Source organism: Cherax quadricarinatus, chromosome 3 (assembly GCF_038502225.1).
Source record: "Cherax quadricarinatus isolate ZL_2023a chromosome 3, ASM3850222v1, whole genome shotgun sequence".
Classification (NCBI taxonomy): domain Eukaryota; kingdom Metazoa; phylum Arthropoda; class Malacostraca; order Decapoda; family Parastacidae; genus Cherax; species Cherax quadricarinatus.
This window is the reverse complement of record NC_091294.1, coordinates 2,402,909-2,418,445: the sequence shown is the minus strand read 5'-3', so window position 1 is coordinate 2,418,445 and position 15,537 is coordinate 2,402,909. Positions and strand designations below refer to the sequence as shown.

The window sequence follows — 15,537 nt, the reverse complement described above, 5'->3', positions numbered from 1 at the left end:
ACAAAACAAATTCTGGCCACAAAATAGAGCGAAACACCAACGTCAAAGACCTGGGAGTGATCATGTCGGAGGATCTCACCTTCAAGGACCATAACATTGTATCAATCGCATCTGCTAGAAAAATGACAGGATGGATAATGAGAACCTTCAAAACTAGGGAGGCCAAGCCCATGATGACACTCTTCAGGTCACTTGTTCTATCTAGGCTGGAATATTGCTGCACACTAACAGCACCTTTCAAGGCAGGTGAAATTGCCGACCTAGAAAATGTACAGAGAACTTTCACGGCGCGCATAACGGAGATAAAACACCTCAGTTACTGGGAGCGCTTGAGGTTCCTAAACCTGTATTCCCTGGAACGCAGGAGGCAGAGATACATGATTATATACACCTGGAAAATCCTAGAGGGACTAGTACCGAACTTGCACACGAAAATCACTCACTACGAAAGCAAAAGACTTGGCAGACGATGCACCATCCCCCCAATGAAAAGCAGGGGTGTCACTAGCACGTTAAGAGACCATACAATAAGTGTCAGGGGCCCGAGACTGTTCAACTGCCTCCCAGCACACATAAGGGGGATTACCAACAGACCCCTGGCAGTCTTCAAGCTGGCACTGGACAAGCACCTAAAGTCAGTTCCTGATCAGCCGGGCTGTGGCTCGTACGTTGGTTTGCGTGCAGCCAGCAGCAAGAGCCTGGTTGATCAGGCTCTGATCCACCAGGAGGCCTGGTCACAGACCGGGCCGCGGGGGCGTTGACCCCTGGAACTCTCTCCAGGTAAACTCCAGGTAAACGTAACCAGAGACCAAACAAAACATTACTCGTCAATCCTAACCAGCCTGATAAGAAGGGCAAAAAAACTGTATTGTGAGAACAGTTTATCCAACTTACGAGGTGATATAAAAAGACCTGGAAGACCCTATCAGAAATTCTGGGAACAAAAAAGATATCACGTAATAGCGAAATAAAATTAGCAAAATCAGATGAACCCCAACTCCCACCAACAGAAACAGCAAACAGACTCAATGATTTCTTCTCCACTATAGGACAAAACCTTGCCAATAAAATCCCAAGCTCAGATACCCCACCAAATGACTACCTCACTGGCAACTACCCGAACACACTGTTCCTAGCTCCGACTAACCCATACGAAGTCTCCCTTATTATCAACGCACTAAAAAACAAGGCAGGAGATTTAAATACCTTACCACCCTTTATATACAAAAAAGTGTCACAAGTACTATCACCAATCATTGCAACACTCTTTAACAAATCCATTGAATCCTCCACCTTCCCTACAGCTCTCAAAATAGCAAGGGTCACCCCGATCCATAAAGGAGGAGACCAAACAGAATTGAATAACTATAGGCCAATATCCAATTTACACCCTCTCTCAAAAATCTTCGAAAAATTAATTCATAAACAAATCTACTCCTACCTCATCTCCCAAAACATTCTCAACCCCTGCCAATTTGGATTCAGGCCTAATAAAAATACTAGTGATGCTATTATACACATGCTAGAACATATATACACTGCAATAGAGAAAAAAGAAGTCCCACTGGGGATCTTCATTGACTTACATAAAGCTTTTGATACAGTTGACCATGACTTGCTCCACGTAAAATTGTCACACTATGGTATTAGAGGGCACTCCCTCAACTACCTCAAGTCATACCTCAGCAACAGAAGCCAATATGTGTACGCAAATGGGGCAAGCTCTTCTGCTCAACCAATTACAGTTGGTGTCCCACAGGGAAGTGTCCTTGGCCCTCTTCTCTTTCTCCTATACATAAATGACCTACCAAATGCTTCGCAATTACTCAAACCCACACTTTTTGCAGATGACACTACATACGTCTTCTCTCACCCGAGCCCAGTCACGCTAGCCAATACTGTAAACACCGAATTACAGAAAATATCTACCTGGATGAGGACTAACAAACTTACACTAAACATTGACAAAACCTACTTCATTCAGTTTGGTGACAGAGCTACAGATGTCCCTCTTAACATAATTATAAACAGATCACCTATCACAAAGCTAACAGAGGGAAAATTCTTAGGAATCCACCTTGATAATAGACTCAAATTTCATACACATATACAACAAATTTCTAAGAAAATTTCCAAAACCGTAGGCATACTATCGAAGATACGGTACTATGTTCCACAGTCAGCCCTCCTGGCCCTATATTACTCTCTTATTTACCCCTATCTCACCTATGGAATTTGTGTATGGGGCTCAACAACAATTAACCATCTCAGACCACTAATTACCCAACAAAAGGCTGCAGTCAGAATGATAACAAATTCCCACTACAGGCAGCACACTCCACCAATATTCAAAACACTAAACCTACTCACCATACAAAACATCCATACTTATTACTACACCTATTACATACATAGAACACTTAAATCTGATATTAACCCTCCCCTCAAACATCTCTTTGCCAACCTCAACAGAACACATGACCATAACACAAGGCACAGATCACTCTTTGATGTTCCTCGTGTCCATCTCACGCTATGCAAAAACTCAGTGCACATAAAAGGCCCTAAAATCTGGAATTCATTACCTGTAAATGTAAAAGAAACACTACCTGTTTATAAATTCAAGTCTCTTCTCAAAGATCACTTACTCACCCAAAACCAAATAAATACTGAATAACTGAACCTTATAAATTGTATATCTTAAATGTTTCTCATAATTATATCACATAAATGTTAAACCTAAGACCCAATCTAACTTTGTTATTTTTTTAAATACACTACCTAACAGAATACTCCATTCTACTGAATGCACAGCAATGCATGCAACCATATGACCTGTCTTTGTAATACTCATTTGTGCTTTATTGTTATCTGTTTACAATAATGTTTTATCACTGATTATATCATTGCTTAGTTAATCTTAAGTTAATTTTAAGCCTGCCCGTAATGCTATGCATACAAGTGGCTTTGGCATGCTGCTCTTACCTGTATTTTTTTGTACCTCTGTATGTTCAAATTATTAAATAAATAAATAAATAAATAATATCGGCGCACTTGTGAAAGGTTATTGGACTCACCAGTTTCGTGTATTGGACGCTTAGCATTCGTTTACTTTTGAACTTTGGTAAAAATCGAACATTTCTGCTACCTTGAGCTCAATTTCAAGGTACTTTTCATTGTAAAATCAGTCAAAATCATCTCAATTTCTGTAATATGTCTTCCATTCTATAGAATGAGACCAAGAAAACTAGAATACAACAATAAATACCATACGAAAATATAGTGCAAAGTCGCTGTTTTAATCCAAAAACACGGTCAAAGTTTTTTTTTTTTCTTATTACCCACTGTGTGCTGCAGGATTTTTTTTATACTGTGCACACTGACCACATAGACCCATTCTTTCATATGTAGGCCTACCAGCTTTCTCTCACTAGATTTGAGGGCGCTAGAATTTAGGCATACTAGTACGTCAGAAACGCTGGTGCGTAAGCCGTACTAGTATAGCCAAAACCCTGAAAGAGTTAATAGGTTTCATTCAATTATGGTTATATTTGTGTCATCCATCAACATCAAAAACAGATACTAACATTGAAAAAATAAAGCAGTCATCCCCCACCCTTCTTACTCCCCAGATCTATATCCCCCTGTTACTTCTTTCTCTTCCTAAAAATAAAACTGGCACTCAATGGGCAGTGGTTTAATGACATGGAGAAGATTCAAGCAAAATTGCAGGCTGTTAGGAAAGAAGAGTACGAGAAATGTTTAAAGAAGCGGCAGAGTTACTGGGATCAGTGTATAACCTCTGAAGGAGAGCACTTTGAAGGAAACAACTTGAACTTGGAACTTTTTGATTGCACCTCATATATTGTTCTAACATAAATGAAAAAAATTCAAAATTTTGCAATACATTTTGTGCAGTCTTAAGATTAAGCATACACTAAAATAGTTATAGGATAGGTAGATTACATAAACATTCATGAAAAATTATGTGGAGAGTTAATTTTGGTAAATGTGTCTTCTTCTTTGGGTCACCTTGTCTTTGCATGAGATGGATGTTGAGTTAAAAAAAATAAGTACAATGATTATTCTAAGTAAATGTAATAACTCTTGATTGTCAAAACAGATATGAAGGTAAAAACTTAATATATAATGACTATTCTAAGTAATAACTCATAAGAACATAAAGAAGGAGCACTGCAACAGGCCTACTGACCCATGCGAAGCAGGTCCATGCTACCTCCCGGCCTAGAACAATGACCACCTAGTCAGGTCACTTCCACTTAAGGAAGGAGCACGGCACCAGACCTGGTAGCCCAAGCTAGTCAGGTCCAACTCACACCCACTCATGTATTTATCCAACCTATTTTTAAAACTACACAAGGTCTTAGCGTCTATGACGGTACTTGGGAGTTTGTTCCACTCATCCACAACTCTATTACCAGGCCAGTGCTTTCCTATGTCCTTCCTGAATCTGAATTTTTCCAACTTGAAACCACTGCTGCGAGTCCTGTCTTGGCTGGATATTTTCAGCACGCTATTTACATCCCCTTTATTTATTCCTGTTTTCCATTTATACACCTCAGTCATATCCCCCCTAATTCTATGCCTTTCTAGAGAATGCAAATTCAGGGATACATGGGATCAACTTTGTCATCCTCCTCTGTATGTTTTCCAGTGCATTTATATCCATTCTGTAATATGGTGACCAGAACTGTGCAGCATAATCTAGATGAGGCCTAACCAAGGATATATTGAGTTGAAAAACAACCTGAAGACTTCTGTTATATATACCTCTAGATATGAAGTCAAGGATTCTGTTAGCTTTATTGCGAACACTTATGCACTGTTGTCTTGGTTTCAGATTACTGCTAACCAGAACTCCTAAATCCTTTTTGCAATCAGTAGTATTAAGATCTACACTTTTCAATTTATGAGTGGCATGGTTATTGTCCTGTCCAACATTTAGCACTTTGCATTTGTCCATATTAAACTGCATCTGCCACTTCTCTGACCACTGCATCAGTCTATTCAAATCATCCTGAAGTGCACTAATGTCCTCAATAGAATGAATTGGACAGCCTATTTTGGTGTCATCAGCATAGCTCTTAATTGTTACAATAGATTAGGATGTAAAGTATTAAATACCATTTTGTGCAAAAACTCTTTGATTTTTATGAAAACTTGTCAGGATGAAGAGTTGTAACAAATGGTACAGTTTAAGAGTTTTGGAGAGTAGTGGAGACCAGAGGTATATGATGATCAGTATTGAACACTAATCAACAGACAAGGTTTAACATATGTTTGATGTCCACTGCATTTAGGGTTGAGCTGTATGAAGTTTTTTTTTTTTTTTCAACAAACCGGCCATATCCCACTGAGGCAGGGTGTCCTTAAAAAAACTTCAATTTTTCTTTTTAAATTTAGTAATTTATACAGGAGAAGAGGTTACTAGCCCCTTGCTCTGGGCATTTTAGTTGCATCTTACGACATGCATTTACACGAAGTCATGGCTTAATAAAACTTAACTTGAATAAAATTTAGTCCCAGTACAAGCTTTTGTATAATGTGCATTTATACTCATTATTGACTGACAGTCAGCCATCCATGATACCTGAGGAGTATGTTAATGTTTTTATTTCCTTTGATATTTGTAGGATTTATAGTTTTTTTTAAATCATAGATGTGAATATATTCAAAATATATTCACAAAATAATAACAGGGGAAGTTGAAAGAGGAGTTATCATTCAACTCCCCCTGTGGGTATTTAGCATCTTTCATCACTTGTTCATGATTATTGCATATTCAGTATATGATAATTTGAGTTAAAGACTGTTTTAATGTCAGTAGACTTCCTATGATATCTAGAATCCTCCCTAAATTTTACTTAGCATATTTCACTGCTTATTAGGCGCATTTTTTTTTTCCATAAAATGTCTCCAAAAACTACTCTGCATCCTATAAACTGAAGGTCAGTTATGGGAGCTATAAGTTTGGGGTGTGGGGTGGGCTGTAGCTCTCCCAGTTGCATCCAATGCCGAGCCATTGAAACTAAAACAAGTCTTATAAGCAGTGTCTTGTAAGCTGCAAAATGCGGTAAATTCATTTTAAGTGTAAGACAGTACAATAATTTCACTACAACTTTGGTCTTTGTGTTTAGGATAGCATATAAACTTAATTTTTTGACAGAATGTTACATGCTTTCAGCAGTTGTATTTCTACGCAGGTATGTGCCTTACTTTCCTATGACTGAAATTAACATTTGGTAAGTAGGTTTCTGAAATGTTTGTAAAAGATTACCATATCTTGTCCAGATTATTATAATCAATGTTTATTGCCAAATATATTTATTGCTTGTTTATTAAAGTACAGTATACAGTATTAACTCCGTGGGGAATTGGAGAAGAATTCTTCCTCCATAAACCATGCGTGTTGTAAGAGGCGACTAAAATGCCAGGAGCAAGGGGTTAGTAACCCCCTTCTCCTGTATAAAAAAAGAAAAACCTCAGTTTTTTATTTTAGGTTACCCTGCCTCAGTTGGATACAGCTGGTTCATTGGAAAAAAAAAGAAGAAAAAGAGAAAACAGCATTAAACCAAAATAAAATTATGAATTTTAATTTTTAATTTTTTCTTCAGGGCCTGGTTTACACCGTGTGATCACTCCAGATGTGCGAATGTTGACCAACAAAATAAATGACCATAACACTTCACAGTGCAGAAATATGAATAATCCCCAACACAATGCTTTAGGCCTTAGACCAGTAGGAGGACCTTTATTCAGACCAGTTGGACCAGCTCCCAGGCCTGCAGGATCTATTTCAAGACCAGTAGGACCTGCCCCCAGACCAGTAGGACCTGTCTTTAGACCTGCAAGTCCTGCTGGAGTACCGCCTAGACCCCGTGGACCAGCTCCTGTACCACCTGGCCTGCAAGATTTCCCACCTCATTTGAATGATCCAATAGATTCTCCAGTGATGCGCCTTCCATTCACAGGAAATCCTCCAGTTAGATTCAATTCATCAAGTACTCCAAATCCCCCTATGCAGCCTCCTCCACCACCTTCTGATCCACCACCTGCTAATCAGCCTACCATTGGAAATACGCAATATTATTGTAACACAGGTTCGATACGCCCAATTGTGCCATTACCAAGGCCACCAATAGAAAAACCAAAGCCAAAAGTGCCACAAGTTCGGGCTCTATATAGGTAAGTTTAATTTTCTGAGCACTATTTAAATGTAAGCTTGAGTTATAATATACTGTACATGTTATATGTATTTACTTATCAGACAGCATCTCTTAGTAGCTTTAAGGAGTACATGAAGACTTTTAGATTTCACAAGGTCTCTCTACTTTGCTTGAGGATTTTATCTAGGTAAATTTTGAACTCTTAGTATAGTCTATACAGTAGGACCCCGCTTTATGGCGTTTCGCTTTACGATGTTCCGCTAATACGGTCATTTCAAATTATGACCTAAACTCTCTATACGGCTCCCCCACCTGACTTTCTAATATGGTCACCGCACCCCACCCTGTTTGTTTACATTCTCCATGAGCTCCGTAAGCACCATGTCTCTCCATTGTGTCTGGAAACTCCAAAATTTCAAGTGTTTTTAAAAGTTATTTCATATTTTATATGTACTCTGATAATTATACTTATATATACCTGTACCTAAATAAACTTACACACTGTGCTGGCATGCAGGTACACATTAAAATCAGTAAGAGTGTCTTATATCTCGAGATGCCATATTAGTAATGATAATAATACTCAATAATAATAATTGAGTCTCATTCAAATGTCATATATTGCGTTAATATACACATTTTCATTAATCCATGATATGTATGATATTTTTTCAAAATTATATAATAAACATGATACATAACATATAAAAATGATAAATACACTAAATATGAGATGTGGGAGCCAGATGACTTATACGAGTGACGCCATATTAGTAATAATAATAATAATCACCGAGTCTCATTAAATGTCATATATTACATTAATATACACATTTTTATTAATCCAGCTATGATATTTTTTTCAAAATTATATAATAAATATGATACATAACATATAAAGATGATAAATACACCCCACAGTAGAATAAATAAACATAAATATGAGATGTGGGAGCCAGACAACTTTTACAAGTGACGGCAAGAATAACGTTTTCTCTAGTCCAACATAAGAGAAAATGTGTTACTGGGGGTAACTGTAGAAAATTATTCCTTTCGTATGCCTTCACTCAGAGCATGGGAGTGTTCCTCTTTACTTATTCTACCGTATCAACATAGAGACAACTTGTACACAATGTAACTTGTACAGAAACCAGACATGTACACTTTGTGTGTTTACATAACTCACGTTCGCCTGGTTTGTTTACATAACTCCATGAGTGTCCTCTCTCATGTACTCACTCACTCTCTCACTCTCTCTCTCACTCTCTCTCTCACTCTCTCTCTCACTCTCTCTCTCTCTCTCTCTCTCACTCTCACTCTCACTCTCTCTCTCTCTCTCTCTCTCATTTATTTGTTTTATCTCATTTACTCACCTCTGACCCTACATTAAATTAAGACTACAAATATTTTAAGGTAAGTAATGAGTGTACTATATGTGTATTTTACTTTTTTATTGTTTTTTAATGCCTAGTTCTACTAACCCCAATGGAAATAAGTCACACAGTCTGACTTTTTTGGGTTATCCTAGGTACTTTACACATATGCTGCTATGTATGATAATCTATGTGACTGCATTTGTGTATATCTGAATAAACTTACTTACTAACTTAATATATGTTAGTGTAAACTTGTTATCTAGTACAGTGGACCCCCGGATAACGATATTTTTTCATTCCAGAAGTATGTTCAGGTGCCAGTACTGACCGAATTTGTTCCCATAAGGAATATTGTGAAGTAGATTAGTCCATTTCAGACCCCCAAACATACACGTACAAATGCACTTACATAAATACACTTACATAACTGGTCGCATTGGGAGGTGATCGTTAAGCGGGGGTCCACTGTATTTGTATGCATTTATGAGTGGAAAAAAAAGGTGTTCCACTTTACGGCGATTTTCGCTTTACAGCGGTAGCCTGGAACCTAACCTGCCATATAAGTAGGGCCCTACTGTACTTCAACAGTTTTAGTAAGTAAACTATATCATGGGTTTATTATTCTCTTGGAAATTGTTTGCTAATGTCGCTCCTGCAGTGAAATATGGCAAGATTAAAGGTGCTCCTTTTTGTATTTGTTTTTAAAAAATACATAGCAGTGATATGAGAGATAATATGTTTAACCCTTTCACCGTTGGTGCCTTAGTACTATGGCTTACAAGCCAGTGTTGGTGCTGTAGTGCTACGCCAAAATTCTACCGGCTTCTGATCTAGCAGGACAAAGCTAGTAGACCTACATATGAGAGAATGGGTCTAAGTGGTCATTTTTTTTTGTTTTTTTCAACAAGTCGGCCGTCTCCCACCGAGGCAGGGTGACCCAAAAAAGAAAGAAAATCCCCAAAAAGAAAATACTTTCATCATCATTCAACACTTTCACCACACTCACACATTATCACTGTTTTTGCAGAGGTTCTCAGAATACAACAGTTTAGAAGCATATATGTATAAAGATACACAACATATCCCTCCAAACTGCCAATATCCCAAACCCCTCCTTTAAAGTGCAGGCATTGTACTTCCCATTTCCAGGACTCAAGTCCGACTATATGAAAATAACCGGTTTCCCTGAATTCCTTCACTAAATATTACCCTGCTCACACTCCAACAGATCGTCAGGTCCCAAGTATCATTCGTCTCCATTCACTCCTATCTAACATGCTCATGCACGCTTGCTGGAAGTCTAAACCCCTCGCCCACAAAACCTCCTTTACCCCCTCTCTCCAACCCTTTCGAGGACGACCCCTACCCCTTCTTCCTTCCCCTATAGATTTATATGCTTTCCATGTCATTCTACTTTGATCCATTCTCTCTAAATGACCAAACCACCTCAACAACCCCTCTTCTGCCCTCTGACTAATGCTTTTATTAACTCCACACCTTCTCCTAATTTCCACACTCTGAATTTTCTGCCCTTAGACAGGACATCTCCACTGCCTCCAACCATCTCCTCGCTGCTGCATTTACCACCCAAGCTTCACATCCATATAAGAGTGTTGGTACCACTATACTTTCATACATTCCCTTCTTTGCCTCCATAGATAGCGTTTTTTGACTCCACATATACCTCAACGCACCACTCACCTTTTTTCCCTCATCAATTATATGATTAGCCTCATCCTTCATAAATCCATCTGCCGGCATGTCAACTCCCAAGTACAGTGGACCCCCGCATACCGTTGGCATCACATAACGTTAAATCCGCATAGCGATACATTTTATCGCAAAGATTTTGCCTCGCATACCGTTAAAAAACCCGCTCAACGCTATTCGTCCGAGACGCGTCTATGTGCGGCCTGAGCCAGCCTCACATGTTCCGCCGGTGGCATTATTTACAAGCCAGCCTCCGCGGTAACATCCAAGCATACAGTCGGAACATTTCGTACTATTACAGTGTTTTTGGTGATTTTATCTGCAAAATAAGTGACCATGGGCCCCAAGAAACTTCTAGTGCCAACCCTGTCTTAAAAAGGGTGAGAAATATTATCGAAATACTGTGGTACCATGGTCAACTGCTGATGCTGCTGCTGCTGTAGCACTGTTAGCTGCTGCTGCTGCTGTAGCACCGTCAGCTGCTGCTGCTGCTGTACCACCATCAGCTGCTGCTGTAGTACCGTCTGCTGCTGCTGTAGCACTGTCAGCTGCTGCTGTAGCACTGTCTGCTGCTGCTGCACTGCCAGCTGCTGCTGCTGCTGTAGCACCGTCAGCTGCTGCTGCTGCTGTAGTACCGTCAGCTGCTGCTGTAGCACCGTCTGTTGCTGCTGTAGCACCGTCTGTTGCTGCTGTAGCACTGTCAGCTGCTGCTGCTGCTGCTGTAGCACCGTTGTTGGTGTGGCTTATTGAGAATACCAAGAAACAATTAACCCCAGAGGATTTGCCACCCAGGATAACCCAAAAAAGTCAGTGTCATTGAAGACTTCTAACTTATTTCCATTGGGGTCCTTAATCTTGTCTCCCAGGATGCAACCCACACCAGTCGACTAACACCCACGTGAACAGGGAAAAATGCCTGGAACTAGTGCTCATATTGGTGAATTTAAAGCCAGGAAAGGTTGGTTTGAGAGATTTAAGAATCGTAGTGGCATACACAGTGTGATAAGGCCTGTTCTGGAAGAAAATGTCAAACAGGACCTACAGTACTCAGGAGGAAAAGGCACTCCCAGGACACAGTGTCTCATCAGTCATTGCTGCATCTTCAATAAAGGTAAGTGTCATTTATTCTTCATTTAGTAGAGTAGTACATGCACAATATATATTGTGCATGTACTACTCTACTATTGTGCATGTATCCTTCTCTTTGTGTGTAGGAAAATGTATATTTCATGTGGTAAAAAAATTTTTTCATACTTTTGGGTGTCTTGCACGGATTAATTTGATTTCCATTATTTCTTATGGGGAAAATTCATTCGCATAATGATAATTTCGCATAACAATGAGCTCTCAGGAATGGATTCACTTCTTCCATACTCCTCCCCAATTTGATATCCAATTTTTCTTTATCTAAATCATTTGATACCCTCATCACCTTATTTTTCTATGCTCACTTTCAACTTTCTACCTTTACACACATTCCCAAAGTCATCCACTAACCTTTGCAATTTTTCTTTAGAATCTCCCATAAGCACAGTATCATCAGCAAAAAGTAACTGTCAATTCCCATTTTGAATTTGATTCCCCATAATTTAATCCCACCCCTCTCCCGAACACCCTAGCATTTACTTCTTTTACAACCCCATCTATAAATATATTAAACAACCATGGTGACATTACACATCCCTGTCTAAGACCTACTTTTACTGGGAAGTAGTCTCCCTCTCTTCTACACACCCTAACCTGAGCCTCACTATCCTCATAAAAACTCTTAACAGCATTTAGTAACTTACTACCTAATCCATATACTTGCAACATCTGCCACATTGCTCCTCTATCCACTCTTTCATACGCCTTTTCTAAATCCATAAATGCAATAAAAACTTCCCTACCTTTATCTAAATACTGTTCACATATATGCTTCAATGTAAACACTTGATCTACACATCCCCTACCCACTCTGCGCAGTATAAAAAATATCCTGCAGCACGCAGTGCATGAGAAAAAAAAAAACTCCAACCAAGTTTTTGGTTTAAATCATTGATTTTGCAGTGTATTTTTGTATAGTATTTATAGTTGTATTCTCGTTTTCTTGGCCTCATTTGACATATATTACAGAAGATATATTACAGAAAGAGGGATGATTTTGAATGGTTTTCAGATTTAAAGTACCTTGAAATTATGCTCAAAGTAATGGAAATGTTCGATTTTTGCCGATGTTCAAGAGTAAACAAATCATGCCACACATCTAATACATGTCAACTGTTGAGTCTGATATTCTTTTACAAGTGCGGTAATATTATTTATATCATTTTTTACAATAATGCAGTAGTCTGCATAACAGTAAATCTTCTATTTTTTATGTGAATAAAAATTAAAAATGGTGAGCAAGTGTAAGAGGGGCCTGGAGACATGACTAATGAACAGAGAAGATGTTATTTTAGTGCTAGGAATGTTTGTATTGTTCATTCTAGCCCCTGTTTTGAAATTGACTTTATTTGAATTGTGTATGAAAGTGGCCAAATTACCAATTTCTGATCACTTTATTGGTTAGTTGAAATCAGTAAATAAGCAATTTCTTGTACTCAGTCGAAAGAATGTATGAAGTTCTAGCTAAGAAAAAGGAGGAGTAGATGTAAAATAGAAAGAGACAGGCGCTCCCTTTACAGGCGACGGAAAAGAATAACAGAGCGGCTAAAAGAGGTCAATATATCTGAAATGCGCAGGGAGACACTGGTCAGAGAAATAGCAAGCATCGAACTTAAGCTAAAAGAATCCTTTAGGAGTCAGGAATCGCGGGAAGAACTAAAAGCTATAAAAAATAGCTCCACAAAGGGGGCAGTAAAGCAACAGCAAAGAACTACAGACCAATAGCACTAACATCCCATATCATAAAAATCTTTGAAAGGGTCCTAAGAAGCAAGATCACCACCCATCTAGAAACCCATCAGTTACACAACCCAGGGCAACATTTTAGAAAGGTCGCTCCTGTCTGTCTCAACTACTGGATCACTACGACAAGGTCCTAAATGCACTAGAAGACAAAAAGAATTGTAATATATACAGACTTTGCAAAATCGACAAGTGTGACCATGGCGTAATAGCGCACAAAATGCGCGCTTAACAGGAAAAGTCGGTCGATGGATCTATAATTTCCTCACTAACAGAACACAGAGAGTAGTCGTCAACAGAGTAAAGTCCGAGGCAGCTACGGTGAAAAGCTCTGTTCCACAAGGCACAGTACTAGCTCCCATCTTGTTCCTCATCCTCATAAATGACATCAACCAAATCTTTCAGTGGGCTGCAGAAAACAATATGAAGTTCGATGAGAAATTTCAATTACTCAGAATGGTAAACATGAGGAAATTAAATCTTCATCAGTGTACAAAACAAATTCTGGCCACGAAATAGAGCGAAACACCAACGTCAAAGCTAGGAGTGATTATGTCAGAGGCTCACCTTCAAGGACCATAACTTGATCAACTGGAACAATGGAATTGGCCGAAAATAGGGCTCAAAGTGGGCAAAATCGCCAATGCATAAATTTATTATATTTTTTTTTATTAACACATCGGCTGATTCCCACCAAGGCAGGGTAGCCCAAAAAAGAAAAACTTTCATCATCATTCACTCCATCACTGTCTTACCAGAGGGGTGCTTTACACTACAGTTATAAAATTGCAGCTGTATAGGCCTTGTGGCTTAGCGCTTCTTTTTGATTATAATAATAATAATAATATAAAATTGCAACATTAACACCCCTCCTAAAGAGTGTAGACACTGTACTTCCCATCTCCAGGACTCAAGTCCAGCCTGCCGGTTTCCCTGAATCCCTTCATAAATGTTACTTTGCTCACACTTCAACAGCATGTCAAGTATTAAAAACCATTTGTTTCCATTCACTCCTATCAAGAGTGTGTATGAGCATGCACACTTGCTGGAAGTCCAGGCCCCTTGTGCACAAAACCTCTTCTACCCCCTCCCTTCCTAGGCGGACCCCGATGCCGCCTTCCCTCCACTACAGATTTATACACACTCGAAGTCATTCTGTTTTGTTCTATTCTCTCTACATGTCCGAACCACCTCAACAACCCCTCCTCAGCCCTCTGGATAATAGTTTTGCTAATCCCACACCTCCTAATTTCCAAACTACAGATTCTCTGCATTATATTCATACCACACATTGCCCTCAGACATGACATCTCCACTGCCTCCAACCTTCTCCTAATTGCAACATTCATCGCCCATGCTTCACACCCATACAAGAGTGTTGGTACAACTGTACTCTCATACATTCCCCTCTTTGCTTCCACGGACAAAGTTCTTTGTCTCCACAGACTCCTAAGTGCACCACTCACCCTTTTCCTCTCATCACTTCTGTGATTCACCTCATCCTTCATAGACCCATCTGCTGACATGTCCACTCCTAAATATCTGAATACATTCACCCCCTCCATACTCTCTCCCTATAGTCTGATATCCAATCTTTCGTCACCTAATCTTTTTGTTATCCTCATAACATTACTCTTTCCTATATTCACTTTTAATTTTCTTATACATACCTTACCAAATTCATCCACCAACCTCTGCAACTTCTCTTCAGAATCTCCCAAAAGCACTGTGTCATCAGCAAAGAGCAACTGTGACAACTCCCACTTTGTGTTTGATTCTTTATATTTTAACTCCACACCTCTTGCCAAAACCCTAGCATTCACTTCTCTTACAACCCCATCTATAAATATATTGAACAACCACAGTGACATCACACATCCTTGTCTAAGGCCTACTTTTACTGGGAAATAATCTCCCTTCTATATACTCTAACCTGAGCCTCACTATCCTTGTAAAAACTCTCCACTGCTTTCAGTAACCTACCTTCTATACCATACACCTGCAACATTTGCTACATTCCCCTCCTATCCACCCTGTCATATGCCTTTTCCAAATCCATAAATGCCACAAAAACCTCTTTACCCTTATTGAAATACTGTTCACCTATACATTTCCCTGTAAACACTTGATCTACACACCCACTACCTTTCCTAAAGCCTCCTTGTTCATCTGCTATCCTACTCTTTGTCTTACTCTTAATTCTTTCAATAGTAACTCTACCATACACTTTACCAGGTATACTCAACAGACTTCATCTTTCAACACACCGGCCGTATCCCACAGAGGCGGGGTGGCCCCAAAGGAAAAACAAAAGTTTCTCCTTTCACATTTAGTAATATATACAGGAGAGGGGTTACTAGCCCCTTGTTCCCCGG

General features: G+C 39.2%; 1 protein-coding gene across 2 annotated transcripts in view; it reads left to right on the top strand.

Moving 5' to 3' along the window:
- LOC128706544 (unconventional myosin-Ie) overlaps positions 1 to 15,537 on the top strand; it is a 701,146-nt gene that overhangs the window by 660,436 nt on the left and 25,173 nt on the right. For both annotated transcript variants that reach the window (XM_070089967.1, XM_070089969.1), the window contains one exon: positions 6,636 to 7,206. In XM_070089967.1, coding sequence (XP_069946068.1) covers positions 6,636 to 7,206 — 571 coding nt within the window. The remainder of the gene's footprint in view (positions 1 to 6,635; positions 7,207 to 15,537) is intronic.